A 20,341-nucleotide genomic window follows, 5' to 3' on the forward strand; every position below is an offset into this window, starting at 1 on the left:
ATGTGTTTGTCTTACATACGGGTACTTACCCATTAAGAAAGTTGGCGGTCATTGCCGATAAGATGGCGCGGGAGTCGTAAGAAGAGAACTAAAGAAGATTCTCGAGGATTGGCCGGATCCGCCATCCAATAGCAAGACAGCTTCTAGTAGCCCAAGCGGTGACAAGGGAAAAAAGGGGAAGGGAAAGCCAGAAAAATTTTGCTTCCTCGCATTTTGGTCCAAAAAAGTTTTAAGAAGCAGAAATTTGCGAGTGTTAACATTTTTTAGTGTTTTGTGTCCATTCTTGTGCCTGTGAATTAACTGGAAGATTATACATTGGACTTGAAAAACGTTAGAAGGAATGATATGAAACTATCAGGTATTGTTTTGCATTGATTCGGCCTCTTGGTTCAAGACGAATCTTTTGGGGAAAAAAGAGCCAGTGAATTGGGAAAAGGCCCGCGTGGGTTTTTTCTTATAGATGTGTACTATAATGGGAACATGTCTTGTACATATGCCTTAATTTTTGTGGTGTGTAGTAGACAGGACGAATGGCCGCACTTGTAAAACCGGGTTTGACCCGCACTAGAAGCAAATGCTGCTAGGTTGAAGTCTGCTCTCTTTTCTTCATCAGCCCTCCTTCAGATTTTTCAGTTGCCGTTCATTACTCGTATCTGACAAATTTGACTCACTGAACATTCTGTACGCCATTCTTGGTAGCTTTTCCCCTTAAACCTTTTTTAGCATCTACCTCACTTACGAAAATTCTAGCTTTTTCATGACAATAAACGTTAACCGAATATGCATCGAGACGGTTAGTGCGAAGAAGCGTGCAAGGGCAAAGCAAGGGAAAGGTTGTAGCTCTTATGTGTCTCATTCTGATTAGCATAAGCGTATGGCTTTTCCCCTGCAATGTCACTTGATGAGAACTGCTTATGGCATTGTGTCAATTTATGGCATAGACTAGCTAATTAACTAGGTTATATAGCTTCTAGTGTATTCCAATTTCTATCTTGACGAGAACTACTTGTCAACTAACTTTATATTTATTTCACAGGTTAACTGTTATTTATGCTGTAAGAATTATTTATTTGCGCAAGTGCAAGTGTAACTCTGTATCATGGATTGGAGTTGAAGAGTAGAGCAGAGCAGAGCCATGGAGGGCTACGACTTATTTAGTGACGACCTACCTTCGTTAGGTAGCAGTATGCTTGATGGATTGGCTGAGCTGGGAGGGACTGGACCAGGAGCGGAACAGTCCCAATACCCCACATCAAATAACCAAGGCCAAGGTCAGTCACATGGAGTTCGGGCTACAGGAGGGCATTCATATTATGGGAGTTATCCACCTCCTTCAGGTGTGCTCCACCGTTAACTCATCTTGTTGTTCATTTTGTCTACGTGTTGTTTGTGACACTTTATTCTGGTCGTGAATGACATTTGTCTCAAAAGTCTGCTTGTTGTTAGGAGACCTTGTTTTAAACAGCTTCGAATATTTTTTAAAATTTTATGTTCTTCAAGATGAGTTCTGGTGTGGTGTTCCTTGGTTTGCATGACATTGTTTTATGTCTTGTCTTTATTTTCGTCGTCTGTCATAGAAATGTAACTACTAATTCTGTAATTTTTAGGTTATGGCTCTGGTTCAACTTTACAATATGGCCAGGTGCCCCAAGGTCCATTGCCATACGCAGGACCAGGTCCCGGTCCAGGAACAGCGGGTCCTACCCAACTGGGCTACTCTTCATATGCTCAGCAAGCCGTAGGTCCCTCGAATGGCCGGCCAACAGTCGACCTATTCCATGTACAGTGGCCAGCCTCACGTAGGCGACAGCCGAATGTATCCGATGCAGCATGGCGCCGAGCAGTATTCTAGTGCGATGCATCAGAACGCGGCAAGCATGTCGGGATGGCAGGGTAAGAATATTAGATTGTTCACAATATACTTTGTCAGTTTGCATAATTTTCTTTTATTTGCGCTATTTCCCTCCAGGCTATCCTTCCATGAATCCTCCCGCCCAGTATTCAGCCATGGGTCACGGCAGCTACCGTCCCCTCCATCCGCAGCACGCCCAACAACAGCAGCATGCCCAGCCTCACTATCCTCATCAAGCACCTATGCGTCTCAGTGGTCAACAACAACAAACGTCTCAGCACCAACAATCTTATGGGGCCGGTATCAATGGGCCCTCGACAGCAGCATCTGCTACTGCAGCCGCCAAAAACATTCCCCCAAACTATGGTACGGCATCGGCAGCCTCAATGCACCCTCAGTACCCGCATGCACAGGGCGCTCCAGTAGCGATGAGCGGAGCCTATGGTTCTGCTCCTCCTATCCGATCTGCCTATGCTGCAGAAAACGCAATGGCATCAACCCACCAACAACATCAACAACAGCAGCTTCATCAACAACAGCAGCCTCAACCACAGCAGCCACAGGGCGGGCCTAAACCTTATCCTTATTCGATGCAAGCTCCGTACCCAATGACTGCACAACATTTTATGCCTGAATCGACTGCACAGCCGCACACGACTCAACAGCCGCAGCAGGAAGTGCCCTCCGTTTATCAACAGCAACAACAACAACAGCAGCAGCAGACTGCTCCTTCTCAGCTGCATAGTACGCCGCATTACAGGTATGTTACGTCTGAAATGGCAGTGTCTTAATTGTATTGACATTAACTTTCTTTTTCAATTTCCCTTCGTTTTGTCAAACAGGGCTCCATTCCCTCCCCAGATGTCACCGCAAATGTCTCCGCGACCGCAAGCGTCTCCACGGCCTCCGCATACTTCACCTATGCCCGGAGCTGTAAGTTCGCCTCTACCTCCATTAGGACACCCAGCTGGTCCAACCGCACAACCGACTGTCTCTATGTCGACACCTTATATGAACCAGGCGCAGCATTCTGGTCTCGGCCATCATGCTCAGCAGCAACCACATCAACAACATTCAACGTCTCAACATCAGCTGCACCAACCTCATCTGCAACAACAGCACCAGCATCAACAACAGCAGCAGCAGCAACAGCAGCAGCAACAACAACAACAAATTCCACATATGCATTCGGCAGGACCATCAAGTCTTCAGCAGCTTGAACAAATGGTCGGTCCCACAGGAAGTAACATGGCAAGCTCTCCACCCAAGCCAATGGTTGGTAATTCATCAACGCAAATGAACAACGCTGGAGCTAGTCCGAATAGAAATGCTATGCCAGGTTCGCCTGCTCCTCCTCGCACTCCTTTGGCACCGTCTCCTGCGCAGCCCCCTAGGCCGCCAAGTAACGTATCCGGTCTAGTTCCTCCTTCCCCTCGTCTGCTACCACCACCAAGCCCTGTGGCCCAACCAGGAACGGCTACTTCTGAAAAGAATCATTTTCCAGAATCGCCAGCAAACGACGTGTCCAGATCTGCCAAAAATTTGATTGAAAAGCACGAGCAGTCAATGCACGATTCGATGGATCAACATCAACCACATGGATCTTCAAATGTTCCCGCACCTCAAGTTTCAAGCCACGGACAACAACATCCAGGTTTCCAGCAACATCCAGGACTTCAGCCACATTCGAGTATCCAACAGCATCCGGGAATTCAACAGCATGCTGGAATCCAGTCGCATCCAGGTATTCAGCAGCACCCCGGAATACAGCAGCATCCTGGACTTCAGCAGCACCCTGGATTGCCAGCATCGCAAACATCTCAGTCTGCGATGGTGCAACGTTTTCCCGGATCACAGCATCACCAAGGACAGCAGAGCCAACAACAAGTAACACCGCAACCAGGCATGGTACCGCACCATCCAGGTGGAATTATACCCAATCAATCCACGATACCTCAACATTCGGGATCCCAGTTGCAACCTCACCATCAGCAACAGCAACAGCAACATGCTGCACCAAGCCATCATTTGCCGGGGTTGGGAATGGCTGGAACACAGTCGGCAGTCGGTGTGGCAGGTCCACAACCTCAGCCACCAACACCAGTGCCTCCTCAGCCGCAGCAGCATCACGCTGGACAGCCACCTTCTAGTAATCAGCAGAACCACCAGGTTGCACCAAGTATGCAGCAACAGTCGAATGGCTCTCATCAGCATACAGGAATGCCTGCTCAACAGCAACAATCTTCGCAACTACATTCAATTCCACCCCATCAGGGAGCTGGGTCTATTGCGATGGGTTCCATGCATCAGCGAGAAGCTGGATTACCAGGAACTAGCAATTTCAATTCGTCGACCGCCATGGGATACATGGCACCTCAGCACCAACAGCACCAGCAACATCAATCCCAGGTCCAACAACATTCGGGTCAGCAGTTCCACGAGACCCAGTCTGCTGGACATGGTGTAGCTGGTTATCCAGGTCCGAGAATGAATCCTCAGGGCGAGATGCAGCATTTGCAGCAGCAGTTGCAGCACCTGTATACATTGCCGTCTAATCCGCAGACTCAACAGCAAATTGCAGAGCTACATGAACGCATGTCAACGCTTCAGCGACAAGGCTGGGGCGGAGGAATGCCTGTACCCCAGCCCTTCATGGGAGGACCGGCGTCAACTCCTTACATGCCTCAGGTACATCTTATCATGATGTGGTTTATCTGGAATTTTTGAGGCATAATTTTTCCTTGGCTTACGTTTTAGGCTCAGGGACAAAACTATCCGATGGGTACTCCCTCTGGAGCAGGCGCAGGAATGGTTATGGGGCCACCACACATGGGCCCACCCAATTCACAAGTTTATGACTTCCCAACTGGTATGGATGATGAACCAGGAGCTAGTGGGAAAGGCAAGAAGAAAAGAGAACCTAAAAAGAAGGCAGCCAAAGAGAAGGAACCAAAGCCGCCCAAAACTCCAAAAACTCCAAAAACACCCAAAAGCAAAGCTGCTGGTCCCAGCGCACCGTCGTCAGGTTGGAAATTTTTTTTATCAAATTTTCTTAAAAACAATTTTAAAAAAATAAATGTTGGAATAACTATTTAGCTGATGGCGGAATTATGGACAGCATAGAAAGCACGATCTTGAGTGTCAGCATGAACCCAGATTCTCCAGGCGAGCAAGCAGCTGTGTCGTCGCCGCTTATGCCTACTTCACCCTTACCTTTGGCGCCACCAGCGCAGATGTACCAGCAATCGCCTGCACTTACATCTCCTGTTAGTGCACCTTCGAATGAAGTAGAGGCCCCCGCGGTGGCATCGGAAGAAGAGGAGTCTGTAACTCAAGATGAGATTCCCCCTGTCATGGAAGCAATGGGAATTGAAGAGTCGTGCATGGATCTTGAGGAGACCCTGATGGCCGCAGCCGCGTCGGCTACTGTTCCAGAGCCGATTCCACCGCCTATGGTTGAGCCTGAAATCGCTGAAGCTGAGGCAATAGAAGTGAAACCAGCGGAATCCATTAAAGAAATTCCTGAAGTTGAACAAAATCAAGAGGATACTGAAATTGCAACAGAAACGCCAACTGGCAAAAGGCCACGCACGAAAAAGCCGAAATCTGCTGCAAAAGCCGGCAAATCCAAAGCCAAGAAGGAAGCCGATTCCTGGATTGATGGTGAAGCCTTGTCTTCTGCTGGAGCCGACACAAATGACGAGGTACCTTTATAATTCATTTAACCGTGTTGCCAGTTGAGCAAATATTAAACTGTTACCTTACTCTTTTCTTTTATAGGTTAAACCTCCAAAACCTAAGCGGATACGAATTTCCAAAAAGAAATCAAAGAAAGGAGAAACCTGCACAGAACTGGACAGTGGAGCAGATACCAGTACTTTCGATACAAGTGTTGCAGTTGGTGATTTACCTCTAGCCGTTGAATCGGCTAGTGCCGATGATTCTGCAGCGGCGTTAAGCGATGCTGCGCCGATAATGAGTTCGGCGAAAAAGAAAAAGCCGAAAGTGAAATCTGCATCACCTACGAAGAAGAAGCCCTCTAAAACTTCTATTAGCTTTTCGAAAAAGAAAAAGCGTCCATTGTGTGATGATGAAGACAAGAACAGCGACCTAGAAGTTACTCCGCCTCCATCGCCATTGCCTGATGATGAAAATTCGACTCTCAAAAGAAGATCCGGCCGTAATACTAACAGGTAAAAATTTAATAATGACACTGACATTTTCAGATTTCATTCATGCGCTTCTCGCTTGCAGGAAGAAGTATATCGACGACCTTGATCTGGCCGAATTAAGAAGCCTGTCTGACGAAGAACAAGAAGCTGCCGCTGCAGCAGCAGCACTGGCAGCTACCACTGCTACCGAGAATTCTTGTTCGCCATCAGCAGCTGCTGCTGTTGACACGGCTGTCACTGTACCCGCAGAAGTGGAAGTGCCGGTGGAAGTGGATCAATCAGAAAGTGGAATTAAGCCAAATTTTGTTTACGTCAACACTACTGATGAGAACACCATGGTTGTTCAACATATTTTAGCAGTACGCAAAGGGACAAGAGAAATTGTATCATCTGATGATGAAGAGGATGAAGATGACGGTGAAACAAAAAAAGAAGTAGAAGAAGATAAAGTAAATGTTGAAGAAAATGACAAGGAGCATAAGGAAAGCGAAAACATGAAAGAAGAAGGCGCTGCTAAAGTGGGAATAAGTGGTGACGTAGGTGATGCGAATGATAAAGATAAAACAAATGAGGAAATCGAAGACAAATGTGCTGCGGAAGAAACGGAAATGGCTGTTAAAGAAGAAAAGGTCAATAACGAAAAGGGTGCTGAAAATCAAGAATTCCAAGGAGAAGAAAAGGAGACACCTATGGAAGAGGATCAAAACACAGAAGTTCAAGGTAAAGAGGTTGAAGAAAAACACCAGCTGGAAAATGATTCTGCAGCGACAAAAGAAAGTGTCGAATCAAACGAAGCCATTAAAGAAGAAACTAAAGGTAATTGCGCATATTGCTTGTTGTCAATTTTATTGATTAACTTATTATTCTATTTTTCAGTTAACAATTCGGAACTTGAAACCTCGTGTGGCACAAAAGTGGAACCTGTTAAAGAAGAGACGAAGCCCAAGAAAAACAAAAAACCAGCTCGAACCATCGAAGTGGAGGAGTATTACGTGAAATACAAGAATTTTTCATACCTTCATTGCGAATGGAGGACCGAAGAAGAACTGGTGCGTGGAGACAAACGTATTCCCCAAAAACTCAAGCGATTCCATCAAAAGAAAGCTCAATCGGCCAATATGTTTGAATTTCTTGAGGAAGACCTTTTCAATCCAGACTATATAGAAGTTGACAGAGTACTCGACAAAGCTGAGCACACAGACGCCGCTACCAATAAGGTTACTCGTAATTATTTGGTCAAATGGAAATCTCTTCCATACGAAGACTCAACGTGGGAGCTGGAAGAAGATGTTGATCCTGCAAAAATTAAACATTACGAAATCATAAACAAGTATCCAGGCAAAGAAAAAGATTTGTTTGGCAAGGGAAGAAAGAAACCGCGCCCTAGCGAATGGAAGAAGCTAGATGAATCTCCTGTCTATCTTAACGGCAACACTTTACGCGAATACCAGTTAGAGGGCTTAAACTGGTTGTCATTCTCCTGGTTCAATGGCCGCAACTGTATCTTAGCTGACGAAATGGGATTAGGTAAAACTATTCAGTCACTGGCTTTCGTAGAATCGGTCCATCGACTTGGTATTCGCGGTCCATTTCTGGTCATCGCCCCGCTATCTACCATTCCTAACTGGCAACGTGAATTTGAAACATGGACGAATTTGAATATCATTGTCTATCACGGTTCGAATCCCAGCCGTACCATGTTGCAGGAGTACGAGTTCTTCTTCAAAGACAGTAAAGGGAATCAAATCAAGGACATTTACAAGTTTAATGTGCTGATCACCACGTTCGAAATGATTATTTCGGATTGCATGGAGCTGCGCGAAGTCCCGTGGCGCTTGTGCGTTATCGACGAGGCCCATCGTCTCAAGAACAAGAACTGCAAGCTCCTCGAGGGCTTGCGACTCCTCCAACTGGAGCACCGCGTCCTTCTTTCCGGTACTCCGCTACAAAACAACATCAGCGAGTTGTATTCTCTGCTGAACTTCCTCGAGCCCGCTCAGTTCCAGAGCAGCGAAGATTTTATCCGAGATTTCGGTGACCTCAAATCAGATGATCAAGTGCAAAAGCTTCAGGCATTGCTCAAGCCAATGATGCTCCGTCGTCTCAAAGAGGATGTCGAGAAGTCGCTCGCTCCCAAAGAGGAAACGATCGTCGAAGTCGAATTGACGAACATGCAAAAGTAGTATTACAGAGGAATCTTGGAGCCCAATTTCTCCTTCTTGACCAAAGGTACAGAAAGCTTACAAGAAATATTTGTTCGTTTCTCGCTAACTCTAGTAACGATCTAGGTACGACAAACGCTAACGTTCCCAACTTAATGAACACGATGATGGAACTGCGTAAGTGTTGTATCCACCCTTACTTATTGAACGGAGCCGAAGAGCAAATTCAGTACGAAATGAAAGTATCGCACACTTCCGATCCCGACCTTCATCACAAAGCCTTGATTCAGTCGTCGGGTAAACTGGTGCTTGTTGACAAGTTGCTTCCTAAACTGAAGTCGAACGGACATCGCGTACTCATTTTCTCGCAAATGGTCCGCTGTCTCGACATTTTGGAGGACTATTTGATCTACAGGTATTCCGCAGTAACCCACTTTTATTCTTTTTAAACAACCATGATGCAAACTTGTTATTTTCTTTTTATAGGAAATACCCGTACGAACGTCTCGACGGACGGATTCGCGGCAACATGCGTCAGGCTGCTATCGATCGTTTCTGCAAGCCTGATTCGGATCGTTTCGTCTTCCTGCTTTGCACCAAAGCTGGTGGCTTGGGTATCAACTTGACGGCTGCCGACACGGTCATTATTTATGACAGTGATTGGAATCCGCAAAACGATCTCCAAGCTCAAGCTCGTTGCCATCGTATTGGCCAACAGAAAATGGTCAAAATTTACAGGTAATATTAGAAGAAAATTTTATTATTTGTTTAAGGGATTTGGCATCACTTACCGTTGTAATTATTTTTAGACTTCTCACGAGAAATACTTACGAACGCGAAATGTTCGACAAAGCGTCGCTCAAGCTCGGTCTGGACAAGGCCGTTTTGCAGAGCATGAATACGTCTCAGGGAGGCAAAGATTATGGTGGAAGTGGCAAACAACCATTGTCCAAAAAAGAAATCGAAGACCTCTTGAAAAAGGGAGCTTACGGTGCTTTGATGGAGGATGACAACGCTGGCGATAAATTTTGTGAAGAAGACATCGATCAAATTCTTCAGCGTCGTACACAAATCATCACCTTGGAAAGCGAAAAGGGCTCTCAGTTTTCCAAAGCCACCTTCGCTTCCGCCTCAGATCGAACCGATATCGACATTGACGATCCTGATTTCTGGAAGAAATGGGCTAAGCGTGCCGAAATCGACACTGAATCTATATTGACCAATGGCCAGGAGGAACTTTTGGTGCTGAGTGAGCCCCGGAGACGCACTCAGATTAAACGCTACGGCCAGGTATGGAAGAAAAAAAAAAGAATATAATTACATTGCTTTACAATGGTTTTCGTTGTTACAGGATGAAGCTGTCTTGGAGGGAGTTAGCGATTTGGAAACGACCAGTAATAGCGACGAAGAGCCCGGAGCGCCCTCGACGCGTTCTAAAGTCGCTGGACGGAAAGATCGCAGCCGGCGATCGCTCCGTAGGTCACGACGTGGCAATTACGATGAAGACTTTGCACCAGAAGATGGTGAAGTCGAATATGGTGCTTGGACCAAGACCGAATGCTTCAAAGTGGAGAAGGGTCTCATGACCTTTGGGTACGTTTTTTATCGATTTTTGCTTTCTCGATGCTAAAGAGTGTAACCTTGATTTTGCTGATGACTTTCATGCTAATTCGGAGATTTCTTTAGGAACTCTATGATTGATATAACACTTTCTGATTTTTAAATAGTCTTAATGAATGTAATTTTTTCCGTACATGTTCACTAGTATTAATCCTTCATTTTGGATATTCAGATGGGGCAGATGGCGTGAAATTATGGCCCATGGGCAGTTCCGTAAAGGCTGGCGTGAGTCTGATGTTGAAGACTGCGCTCGTATGATGGTGAGTCCCCATATTGATTCGGTTAAAAAGTATAGTAATATAATTATCCATGTGATGAGTTGCCATGCTAATACAGAGGGCGCTTTAGGCGCCCTGTGAGTTGAGAATTTCACTAGACTGATGGATATAAAATTATCATTTAACAGCAATGCTGTTATTTAGCCGACAGGGATTAAAACAAGTTATTTTTATTCTTAGATGGTCTACTGCCTCTTGAATTTCCGGGGTGACGAGAAAATGAAAAGCTTCATTTGGGATTTGATTGCGCCTACGGATAGCGGCGAGACTCGCGTTGATCGTAACCACAGCGGACTGGCGGCGCCTATCCAACGTGGAGGTCGCAAAAACAAGAAAGAATCGAAAAGAGCTAGTAAAGGATCAGCTGCTGCAGCCACTCCGACTTCAGCTCCCAATGCACCTTTGGTTGAAGGTGCAGAATGGACGCGCGACGAAAAATACGACCCTGAGCAAAATCTTGACGCTGGATACCGCCGCCATGTAACAAGACACGCCAATAAAGTTCTCTTGCGTATACGGATGCTTTACTACATTAAGCAAGAGATTATTCGTGACTCGGAAGCTCAGGTAAGTTTTTTTTTTACTTACTTTGTAAACAATTCGTTGATTTAAAAAATAATTTATTCGATTTGGACTAGGTAAATGCTGGCGTCGCATCTACAGCATTGCCGATTCAACCACCTTTCTGCGATCAGCCTCCCACCCCGTGGTGGGATTCTCAAGCTGATGTGTCGCTACTGGTCGGAACCTACAAACACGGCTACGAACGCTATGCGGTAATGCGACTGGATCCAACTCTTTGCTTTTTAGTTCGTTGTGGACCACCGGACAAGCAAGAACTATTGTCAGAAATGGCTTCTCTCGAGGCTAATGGTGATGAACTTGACAAAGCACCTGATGATGACGAAGACATTGATGATGATAGCAGCAGTACAACTACAACGAAAACACAAGGAGCAGCGGCAAACAATACGTCAAAGGTTGCTGCAATCATGCCGGCTACATCCGGTAAGTTTTGATAGGAGTGAGAAGTGCCTTTAAATTTTGGACCATAATTATTTATTTTTTTTTTTACCTGTAGCTCCTGGTGACAAATTCCAGTTCCCTCCGGCGTCCGAGTTAAACACTCGACTCCGTCGCCTGATCACCTCCTACCAGCGCAATTTCAAGAAGGAGGAAATGAAAATGGCTCAAAAGGCCAAGCGTTTGGAGAGGCGCGAAAAGATCGAAACGATCGTTCGGGAACGAGAGAAGCAAAAGATCGAACTGCAACAAAGACGCTGGACCCGGCGCGAAGAGGGTGATTTTTTCCGCACCATTTCCAACTTTGGCGTCGAATACAACAAGAAGCTGGGCCGCTACGACTGGACGAAATTCCGAGCCATCTCGCGTCTGGAACGCAAGTACGACGAAACGCTGACGGAATACTTAAGGGCTTTCTGTGCCATGTGCAAGAAGGCTTGCGGTCGGAAATTGTCGGAAGAAGAGGAGGTTGCTCAAGCCACAGTCGAGCCAATCAGCGAAGAGCGGGCTAGACGCTGCCTGGAACGTTTGGAACTTCTCTGCAAGATCCGCGAAGAAGTCCTTACCCACCGCGACCTGGATGAAAGGCTGAAGCTGTGCCAGCCGTCGCTCGACTTGCCCGATTGGTGGATCTGCGGCAAACACGATCGCGACCTGTTGATGGGCGCATCTCGGCATGGGCTTGGCAGAACAGATTTTTACTACGTCCACGACCCCGAGCTCGGTTACCGTGAAATTTTGCGTCGCCATTACGCCGGAGAGCCGTTGATCTATCCTCTTGAGAAGAAAGAACGCGATCGGGTGGAAAATTTGCCTGAAAATGACGAAATAGTAGAACTGTCACCAGCAAAGATCAAAGACGACGACGAATCCCTGCGATCCAAAAAGATTAAAAACGAAGATGACATCCCTCGCAAGAAATTAAAAAATGAGGCGTCTCCTACTAAGGTCAAAAGTGAACGGCTTGAAGAAAAGGAAGAAGAAAAGACTGAAAAAGAAAGAGATTCAAAGTCAGCCGCGGAAACAGAAGAAAATACTGAAAAGGACTCGAAAGAAGCTAAATCAGAGGCGACCACGGACCTTTCTAAACAACGAGAGGAAGACGGTGAAGTTAAATTGCCTGATATCAAAGAGAGTGAAGCTGCTGTAGAGGCATCTGACACCCCGAGTGAAAAGCAGAAAATCACGGACAACGAGGAATTCAAGATTGACGATGAAGGTCCCAAAAAAGAAAAGGAAGACCACTCCAATGCGGCAAAGACCAATGAAGACGAATTGACTTCGGGAGGAGATTCCGACGCACTCGTGGTAAAAACAGACGAAAAGAATGCATCGAAATCTGGAGAACCACCTTCGGAAGATTCCGCTGAAAAAATGGACGAAGATGTTAATGAAATCGAGAAAGATTCTAGTGAAAAAGCCAACCATTCTCCTAAAAAGAAAGACGACAAAACTGACAATGAGATTTCCGTAAATCCTGCTGATGAAAAATCAGAAGAAGCAATGGAAGTCGATATACCTGCAAAGGATGTAACTGATACTGCATCGGAGGGGACGAAGGAAGTGGTAAAGGAAAAGCCTTCCGCGGCTACAGTGAACGATGGTAACAAAGAGAAAGAATCTCCTGATGTAGAAGAAACGGAGGAAATGGATATCAGTAAAGCTGAAGAAAAAATTCCAGCGGATGAAACAGAAAAATCGAACAGCCAACCAAAAGAGTCTGCTGACTCTAATGAGAAAATTCATGGTAACGATGAAGACAAGAATCCGAAAAGTCCCGAAAAACCATCAGATTCAGAAGAGGAATCCAAAATCCAAGAAAAGAAGGCAGAAGCCAAGGAAAATGAATCCAAATCCAAGGACAAGAAAGCTAAGGATGATGTCGACACAAGTGAACCTACTGTCAGTGAATCAGAAAGCAGGATGAAAGTCGAAGAAATAATTGAAGAAATGCCGAAAGAAGTACAAGAGAAAATCACAAAATTGAATCCTGTCAAAAAGGAGGAAGAACGTGCACCTAGCCCTGACGCCGAAATCATCGAAGTAAAAATTGAAAAGAGAAATGTTCGAGAGAGGGAGGCTAAGGGAAAAGCCAAGGAAAAGGAATTTGTTCCACCTCCGCTTGCTAGTTTGGCACAGATGGATGAAGCCATGGCGCGCCAGGGTTTGCTTCTTGATCCTGAATTGCTGGCTAACGGAGACCCGGCAGTTTTGCAAATATTGGCGCAAACGTACCAAAATCCAATCCGCTGGCCAAAGGACCGAGCCGTCGAAGCCAGATTACAACACATCGTTCACGCTGTCGAGAAAAATGAATGGCCTGTGGGTCGTGATTTTAGCGTGTTCGCGAACGGTGTCGTCGAAATGGAGAGCCTAACGCCAGACCAGGCCGCTACGCCTCCACCACCTCCAGTGGTAGCTACCGTTGCTGTTCGCGATCCGCCGACACCAGCGCCATCTGTATCGGCCATGTCTCTATCAGACGCTTCAGACATCATGATGATGAATTCCGGTCTTGATAGATCCGGTGATTATGGCCTGGGTATGTTACCATCATCTCGAAGAGGAGGACGCGGACGTGGTCGAGGTCGTGGTAGAGGTCGTGGCCAAAGAAACGTTAATATGGATGTGGAACAAGAACGTGCAAAACTGCGTGCACTTCTCAGTTTGAATCATTCGATGCAGCGAAGTTTGACTCAACAATTAACTGGCAAGCCTATGCTGATGGATGAACGGGATGACGACCGGAGTACACCTTCCGAAACGTCTGTCTCTCTTCGTTCTAAGCAACGCTCCAATCTACCACCACCTGCTCATCAACACGGATCATCCTCTTCTTCCAGATCGGCTCAGTCCCAAGCCCAGGTTCAGGCACAGGCCCAAGCCCAGGCGCAGGCGCAAGCTCTTTCTGCCCATACTCTTGAACTGATGCTGGCCCAAGCCGCACAGGCCCAAGCTCAAGTAATGCAAGCTGCCCAAGCACAGAACAATGCAGCGGCAGCTCAAGTGATTGCCAATTCTATGGCTGCTTTGGGTTTGCCACCATCCATTTCAGTGTCCGTTACGGTGAAAGGATCTGAAAACTCTTCCGCGCCGATGGATCTTTCTGGTGGTTTAAGTAAATCGCGAGCATCGGAAGTTAATGGCGAACGAGAAGAACGAGAGGATCGCAAACGCAAATCCGATGAAATGATGCCTCCACCCGGTGGCGAAAAGAACCAGAAGCGGCGCAAATTGGATGACATTGTCAAAGGTTTGTCGGCTGCTAAAGGACAAGGTGGCATTGGAGCTCTGTTTGCTTCGCCACGCACTGCAAAACCATCGACATCGGCTGATCCTTTAGGTTTAAGTTTCCCTCGTTCATCCGGCATTACCATCATGCCGTGCAGCAAGGAGAAGGACAAAGAAGACAAAATAGGCAAAAATCAGGCTGAAGCTTTGCTTGCTGGCCTGAGCCGCCTGCCGGGTGTTTCTGCCAGTCCGTCGACCCCCGGACGAACCAGTGGTACCGAAGCTCCTAGGATCTCCATAGAGCCGCTGAGAAATAATTCCAGTAGTGCCGTCGCCACCGCAGTGAGTGACTTGGCTTCAACAACCGGCATCAACAAATTGCCCGACTTTTTGCTGCAGAAACTCGACGCCTACAGCCACACGCCACCGCACGAACTCAAGGTGTCCAAGTGGTTAGCCGACCAACAAGGCATTACACCCGAACGGCCTGCCAGCCCCGACGCCGACCTTCTGGACTCTAAGAGACGCCGGAAGCCGCGAATCGACCCGGCTCTGCTTGACTGGAACCGCTTGAGCGGAGACGAGAACGTGAGCGTCATCAACCGACTCACTGGCAAAAAGATCACGGGTAACAAAGCGCCTCACTTGCGCAATCTGGCCCAATGGTTGCTTGCTAATCCAATGTTTGACGTGGATCCCAAATGGTCAGACCTCGTCAAAGAGAAGGGCAACTTGCCTGGAGATCTACAGCGCCGCGTCACCGGGTCGCCGTCCATCCCGTTGGCCGCAAACGCACCTGTTGTCAACCTTGCATCCACACCGACGTCTAATTCTACTCCCAGCGCCAATGATAGAAAGCGGGGCACGAGTCGCGTGAGTAACCTAAATCCAACGGCTGGCACGGGTTCCAGCGGAAGAGGAGGAACTGGTAACAACAGTGGTGGCGGTGCAACGACCTCGGCCATGCCCAGCACATCGTCTGGTGCCTCCGCTTCGACATCGGGACTGAATTTGGCCAATTTCGCCGGCCTCAATCCCAATTTCCTTTCATCTCTCCACCACCTGGGAGCAGACCCGAAGAATCCTCTGTTGGCTGCTTTTGATCCGAAGATGTTTGGTGCCTTAGACCCGAAGACGGCCGCCCTCTTTGGCGCCTCACTCGATCCGAAGAACAATCCGCTGGCCGGTTTGGATCCCAAAAACGCCCTTAATATGTTCGGGGGATTTCCTGGCCTGGGGTCTCTAGGAGGACTTGGCAGCTTTGGCGCATTGGGTAACATGGGTGCCATGGGGAACATGGGCAGCATGCAACACCTGTTTTCCAACCTGGCTGGGTTCATGCCCGACATGCCGAGTAGCAGCGCACCCAGCGCGTCAACCACCAATACAACGACGAAATCATCTTCGACATCGCGACGTGAAGAAAAAGGCAAAAAACCGGCTACGTCGTCGTCCAGTGCCAGCGCCAATGCCAATGCGAATGCCGCAGCAGCAGCTGCAGCCTCACTTCCTTTCCTTTTCCCTAACCCCAGTATGCTTTACGGCCATCTGGGATTGGGTGGTCTAAATCCGTTCTCTTTGCCAGCAGGCATACCGTTATCAACAGCTTTTTCTAATCTTGGTGCCCAGGGTTTCATGAACGGTCTAACAACGACCATGGCTAATGAACCCGGTTCGACTTCTACAAAAACAACGGCCTCTGCCTCGGGAGGAGGTGGCACTTCGTCTGACGCCCACCGGAATTCGTCTTCTTCCCGTCGTGAGCGAGCCGAGCGTACTGAACGTGATCGTAGTGATCGCAGTGATCGCCATGAAGGTACCTCCAAGGAAAGGAGCTCCAAATCGGAACGGAGCTCTCACGGATTGGACTTGACACCGGCTAGGACTCGCGGTGGAGGAGGAGGAGGCGAGCCGGTGGAGCGCGAGCGGAGGAGCCGTCACGCTGCCGATGATGACAGTAAAGGGCATAAGAAGAGTCCCAATAAGCTCAAACTGGATGAATAACCTTTTTAAAAATAAAAATAGAAAAAAAATATCTGATGGAAATTGTGCTACACATCGTGCTGCTGCTTAATCTGATTCTCTGTTTTTTTTTGTGTATGTGTGGACACCAGTTAATCTCATTCATTTAGCTGATCCGAGCGACCGTAAAATGGCGACAACTAAAGGGAAAAAAAAACTGAAAAAAAAAAACTCGGCCACACTATCCCTTTTTTCTGATTTTCTTAGACGTATTTATATCATTTCAAAAAGAATACCTTGTCGTGAATTGTCTGAAGGTTTTTTGTAAATATTTTTTCTCTGGTATCATCTGGCCGAATAATAAATAAAATCCTCCCCTAGATTTATTTTTCTCGTCTTGACCTTCCATCTGAACATTACCTCTTCTTTATCTTTTTTCCCGTTGTAGAATCCCAATTTTTACGATAACGTGAAAAATGAACACTGTCCAACTCCAACCCCTCCCATCTGTCTCTCTGTATCCCTGTCCCGTATTCCCTTACATTCAGTTGCTCGTGATTTTTTCCCCATGACTTGATATTTGACAAATAAATCGCTTTTCATACTGGCGATTTATTTCCTGATTCATTCGCCGGCTGTCGGTCTACTAATTTACTTGAACTTGTGTCTTTACGTGTCTGTGTGTGCCGCGAGAACAAAAGGATTAAGTAAACGTAATTTAAAGCAAACGTCTTTTATGTTTTAATTTAGATACCTGGCGTATTTTGCAGTTGTTATTCGAATGAGTTATTTATTTTGTTTGGGATTAGGCAGGACATTCAATTGCACAATTAAACCACCAGTATAATACGACGCACGGCTAAAGTGTGCAGAAGTATAGAGATACCATAAAAAACACTATAAAAGTAGGCAATGTACGGTCTATTTTCTTGCAAATTCGTTCCTACGTCCTACAAATTGGTCGATCGCCTTCCGAAACTCAGGATCCTCGATTGTGCAGGTAGTCGGGAAGGGCATTTATTATTATTGATTTCCAACTTATCCAATCCCTTGAAATAGCCAACACGAGCTTTTAATATTCTCTCATAGATGTCTTTTGCCGTGGTTCCTCTGTCAAATTTCCTTTTTTTTGGCTCCTAAATCCTCACGGTTTTTTGTTTGCGTGGTCAGATAGGCTGTTGTTTATTTTGATAATGTACGAGTTGTTAGAATGGTGAATTAAAACCAAAATTAAAACATTTAAACCTAACCGCTAAACGTTCACCTCCGGTGTGTAAGCTACTGTTCAAACATCAGTGTTTCCTGCGTCGATCTTTACCGCCTAAAACTTCGTTCAAATACCTCTTCATATTTAAAGAATGGAAATGGATATGATAATTCCCCTAAATCTTAATTTAAGGAGGAAGCGAGAAAATTTTGAAGAAAATGAAGGCTCTTCCCCTTCAAAACCCATTTTGAAACCAGAACAACCACAGAAGACATTGCCTGCATTCATTGAACGGGACAAAATAAGTAAAAACTTAAATCCTGACAATTACATGCAGAAACCGTCAAATCATCATGGAAATCTTAAGTATACCTATATTGTTGAACGAGATGATGGAGAAGAAATCAGTTTTCCTTCTCACATAATACGGTATACCAAAACAGAACCACAAATTTCGTACTGTGAGAACCCTCACTTTGTTAAAGGAGTATACCAGTCTAGAAAAGAAATTTTTGATGCTGCTGATGAAGACTCTAAGAGGACTATGCATGTTATTATGAACAGCAACTCAGCATCCTGTCAAAACCGAGAATTTTTGGGAAGATACAGGAAGTGGTATGCAAGCAAGGAACTTTTTGTGGGCAAGGTTACAGAAGATTCTGAAAATCCACCTGTTTCTTTTGCTACTCAATGGGAAACTGATTCGGAAGAGGAGTCAGACTTTCGAGACCACGGAGATTACAACATGGATTTCCTCCCAAAACCACCAGCTCACCTATTAAACACGAAGCTTATTTCAAAAGTAAAAATCAACAAAGTTGAATTGCCTTTCTTTGAAGATGATGACTTCCTAACAAGTCTCGTTTCCTCACAAACGAATGTGAAAAAAGAGGTTGCTTTGGATCCGCTAAAGCTCGAAACTAAAGACTTTCAAAAAGAATATTCTGATTTCATGCCAAGCCTGGAAAACTCCTGTGAAAAGCGGACTGTTTTTGGTTATGAAACGAAGGATATGTCAGACGAATCTTCTGCTTTCTTCAGCCGGAATCATGACAAAAAAGAAACAATTCATGAGGGAAAAGAAATTCAAGTTAAACAATCCAGTTCCCCTAACCCAAGCCTGGAAGATCATAAGGACACGCTACAAGTCGGACATGCGGTAAAGCTCGAGCCCAGTCAATCACCAATGCAATTCGATCGACACCTTGAAAATAAAAGCTCGTGGATAGAGAATAACGACAATGGAGACAGAAAACGCTGCGCACCTAGTCCCGACTGGGATGAAGAGTGGCGATCATCACGTTATCAGTCCTCCCGAGACGAGGGAAGAGGTACTTCACCCTCTCAAAGAAGAGATCCACGTACCTCAAATATCCACGCTAACATGGAAGATTGGGGAAAAAACAAAGAATGCAGTGATATGGCCGCAATGGAAACAACAGACCTAATGACATTAGACGCGAAAAGAATTTCTTTGGACGAACGATTGGAACTCGAATTGGGGATCAAAGTTGATTCTGAGGTGCCAATAACAACAATTATGCCATCCCCTGAATCAGCTGTCGAACATTTCTCATGGACCTTCGATTCGTATGGCATGTCAACCAGTCCAGTTAAACGGTAAAATTTCTATTTAAACTCGCGTTTGATTATTTTCATCGGAGTTTCACCAATGGTTTGATTCCTATTTAGGGCAAGAGGCTTTGGACCAAAGGCTGCTCCTCTCGGACCCTGGATTTTGCATTGTCGTAACAGAGCGCTTCCCGCTGCACCCTACATTCCCCCACACCTCCAGAGCGTACTCTATCAGCCATTGGTACGAATCATTCCTCCGAAGAAAGAAAATACAACACCAGAAGAAGTTCGGACGGAGAATAATGAAGAAAAAAATCCTGGTACCCAAACAGAGGACCTTGCAAAGCCTGATGGGGAAGTGAAAAAGGACTGGGATAAGGAGCTCAAAAATCTAGAAGCTGTGGCTAGTAATCTAGAAGTTGCAGATGAAACTGTGCTCGAGGCATTGGAGGAAAAACTGTTGCTGTTTGAAACATCCAACATTCTTCAGTCTGGGTAACAATCGTATCATACAACTGTATCAGACTTTGCTTTATTTTCACCATCTGTCTGATAGTGGTGATTCGCCTTCCCTTGAAGCCAAGGAGGAAAAGAATAAAGTGGTGAAAAGAGGAAAGCGTCCAAAACCACCACCGGTGGAGCTCAAGGAACCTGGAAAGGGAATATTGGTAATGCCTCGCATTAGCCTGTTGGATGAAGAAAGCGGCAACCAGAAAAAAACTGTCATATTTGCAGACAGCGTTCGCCCTGGTTATGGAACTTCGTCCGAAGATGAGGACGAACATATACGGTCTCCACCACCACCTGTCGTTCAGGTGACACCTCTTGCTGAGACATTACCCAAGAAGAAGATGAAAAAGGCCAAAAAGGAGAAGATTGTTGAAAACGATTTTGATCCAGTTTTTGATCTCCTACCACCCCCTCCCCCTCCACCTGGGTCACCTCCACCAAAGGTCACAACTCCTGTATTGTCGCAAAGTCCACTTCCTCAAATTTTGTCAGATGCAACTATTGTCGCAGATGCACCCGTGGCGAGCTCACCTCAACTGATTGAATCGGGCGCATGTTGACGGCACTGTGTAAATAATCGATGTCATTTTCGGCTAAATCCCTGATTTTTTTTTAAGAGCAATAAATTTGTTTAATTACAACAAAGAAAATTTATTTGAATGTCACCTTGGAAGGAAATATATGGAAACAGCAATCGATTCTATTATGGGTTGCGCGGAATTGCCTTGTTGAAAAATTGAAAAGTCGTC

The 20,341-nt window shown here is 46.0% G+C and overlaps 2 protein-coding genes and 1 non-coding gene across 3 annotated transcripts; all 3 read left to right on the forward strand.

The window, feature by feature from the left end:
- The first annotated feature begins 152 nt into the window (after positions 1-152).
- On the forward strand, positions 153-16,342 carry LOC130693153 (chromodomain-helicase-DNA-binding protein 7-like). Its single transcript, XM_057516280.2, is given in 19 exon segments — positions 153-358; positions 1,037-1,337; positions 1,608-1,744; positions 1,746-1,893; positions 1,970-2,612; positions 2,695-4,540; positions 4,610-4,877; positions 4,949-5,556; positions 5,633-6,045; positions 6,107-6,840; positions 6,901-8,253; positions 8,313-8,601; positions 8,673-8,924; positions 8,996-9,476; positions 9,538-9,779; positions 9,979-10,066; positions 10,265-10,651; positions 10,723-11,092; positions 11,166-16,342. Coding segments are annotated over 18 exon segments (13,638 nt in total). The 5' UTR covers positions 153-358; positions 1,037-1,135.
- On the forward strand, positions 10,113-10,192 carry LOC130696945 (small nucleolar RNA U6-53/MBII-28). The gene has a single exon (XR_009002760.1). It is a non-coding gene; the product is annotated as a small nucleolar RNA U6-53/MBII-28 (small nucleolar RNA).
- Positions 16,343-17,404: 1,062 nt separating the features above from the next.
- On the forward strand, positions 17,405-20,242 carry LOC130692459 (uncharacterized). Its single transcript, XM_057515577.2, has 3 exons — positions 17,405-19,127; positions 19,200-19,577; positions 19,639-20,242. The coding sequence occupies exons 1-3, from the start codon at positions 17,659-17,661 to the stop codon at positions 20,150-20,152; spliced, it is 2,361 nt and encodes a 786-aa protein (XP_057371560.1). The 5' UTR covers positions 17,405-17,658; the 3' UTR covers positions 20,153-20,242.
- The last annotated feature ends 99 nt before the right edge of the window (positions 20,243-20,341 follow it).

Source organism: Daphnia carinata, chromosome 1 (genome assembly GCF_022539665.2).
Source record: "Daphnia carinata strain CSIRO-1 chromosome 1, CSIRO_AGI_Dcar_HiC_V3, whole genome shotgun sequence".
Taxonomy (NCBI): domain Eukaryota; kingdom Metazoa; phylum Arthropoda; class Branchiopoda; order Diplostraca; family Daphniidae; genus Daphnia; species Daphnia carinata.

Coding starts and splice junctions, on each gene's coding strand:
- LOC130692459 (XM_057515577.2), top strand. CDS start 17,659: ATGGAAATGGATATGATAATTCCCCTAAATCTTAATTTAAGGAGGAAG. Junction 19,128..19,199: donor TCAACCAGTCCAGTTAAACG/GTAAAATTTCTA, acceptor ATTCCTATTTAG/GGCAAGAGGCTTTGGACCAA. Junction 19,578..19,638: donor TCCAACATTCTTCAGTCTGG/GTAACAATCGTA, acceptor TCTGTCTGATAG/TGGTGATTCGCCTTCCCTTG.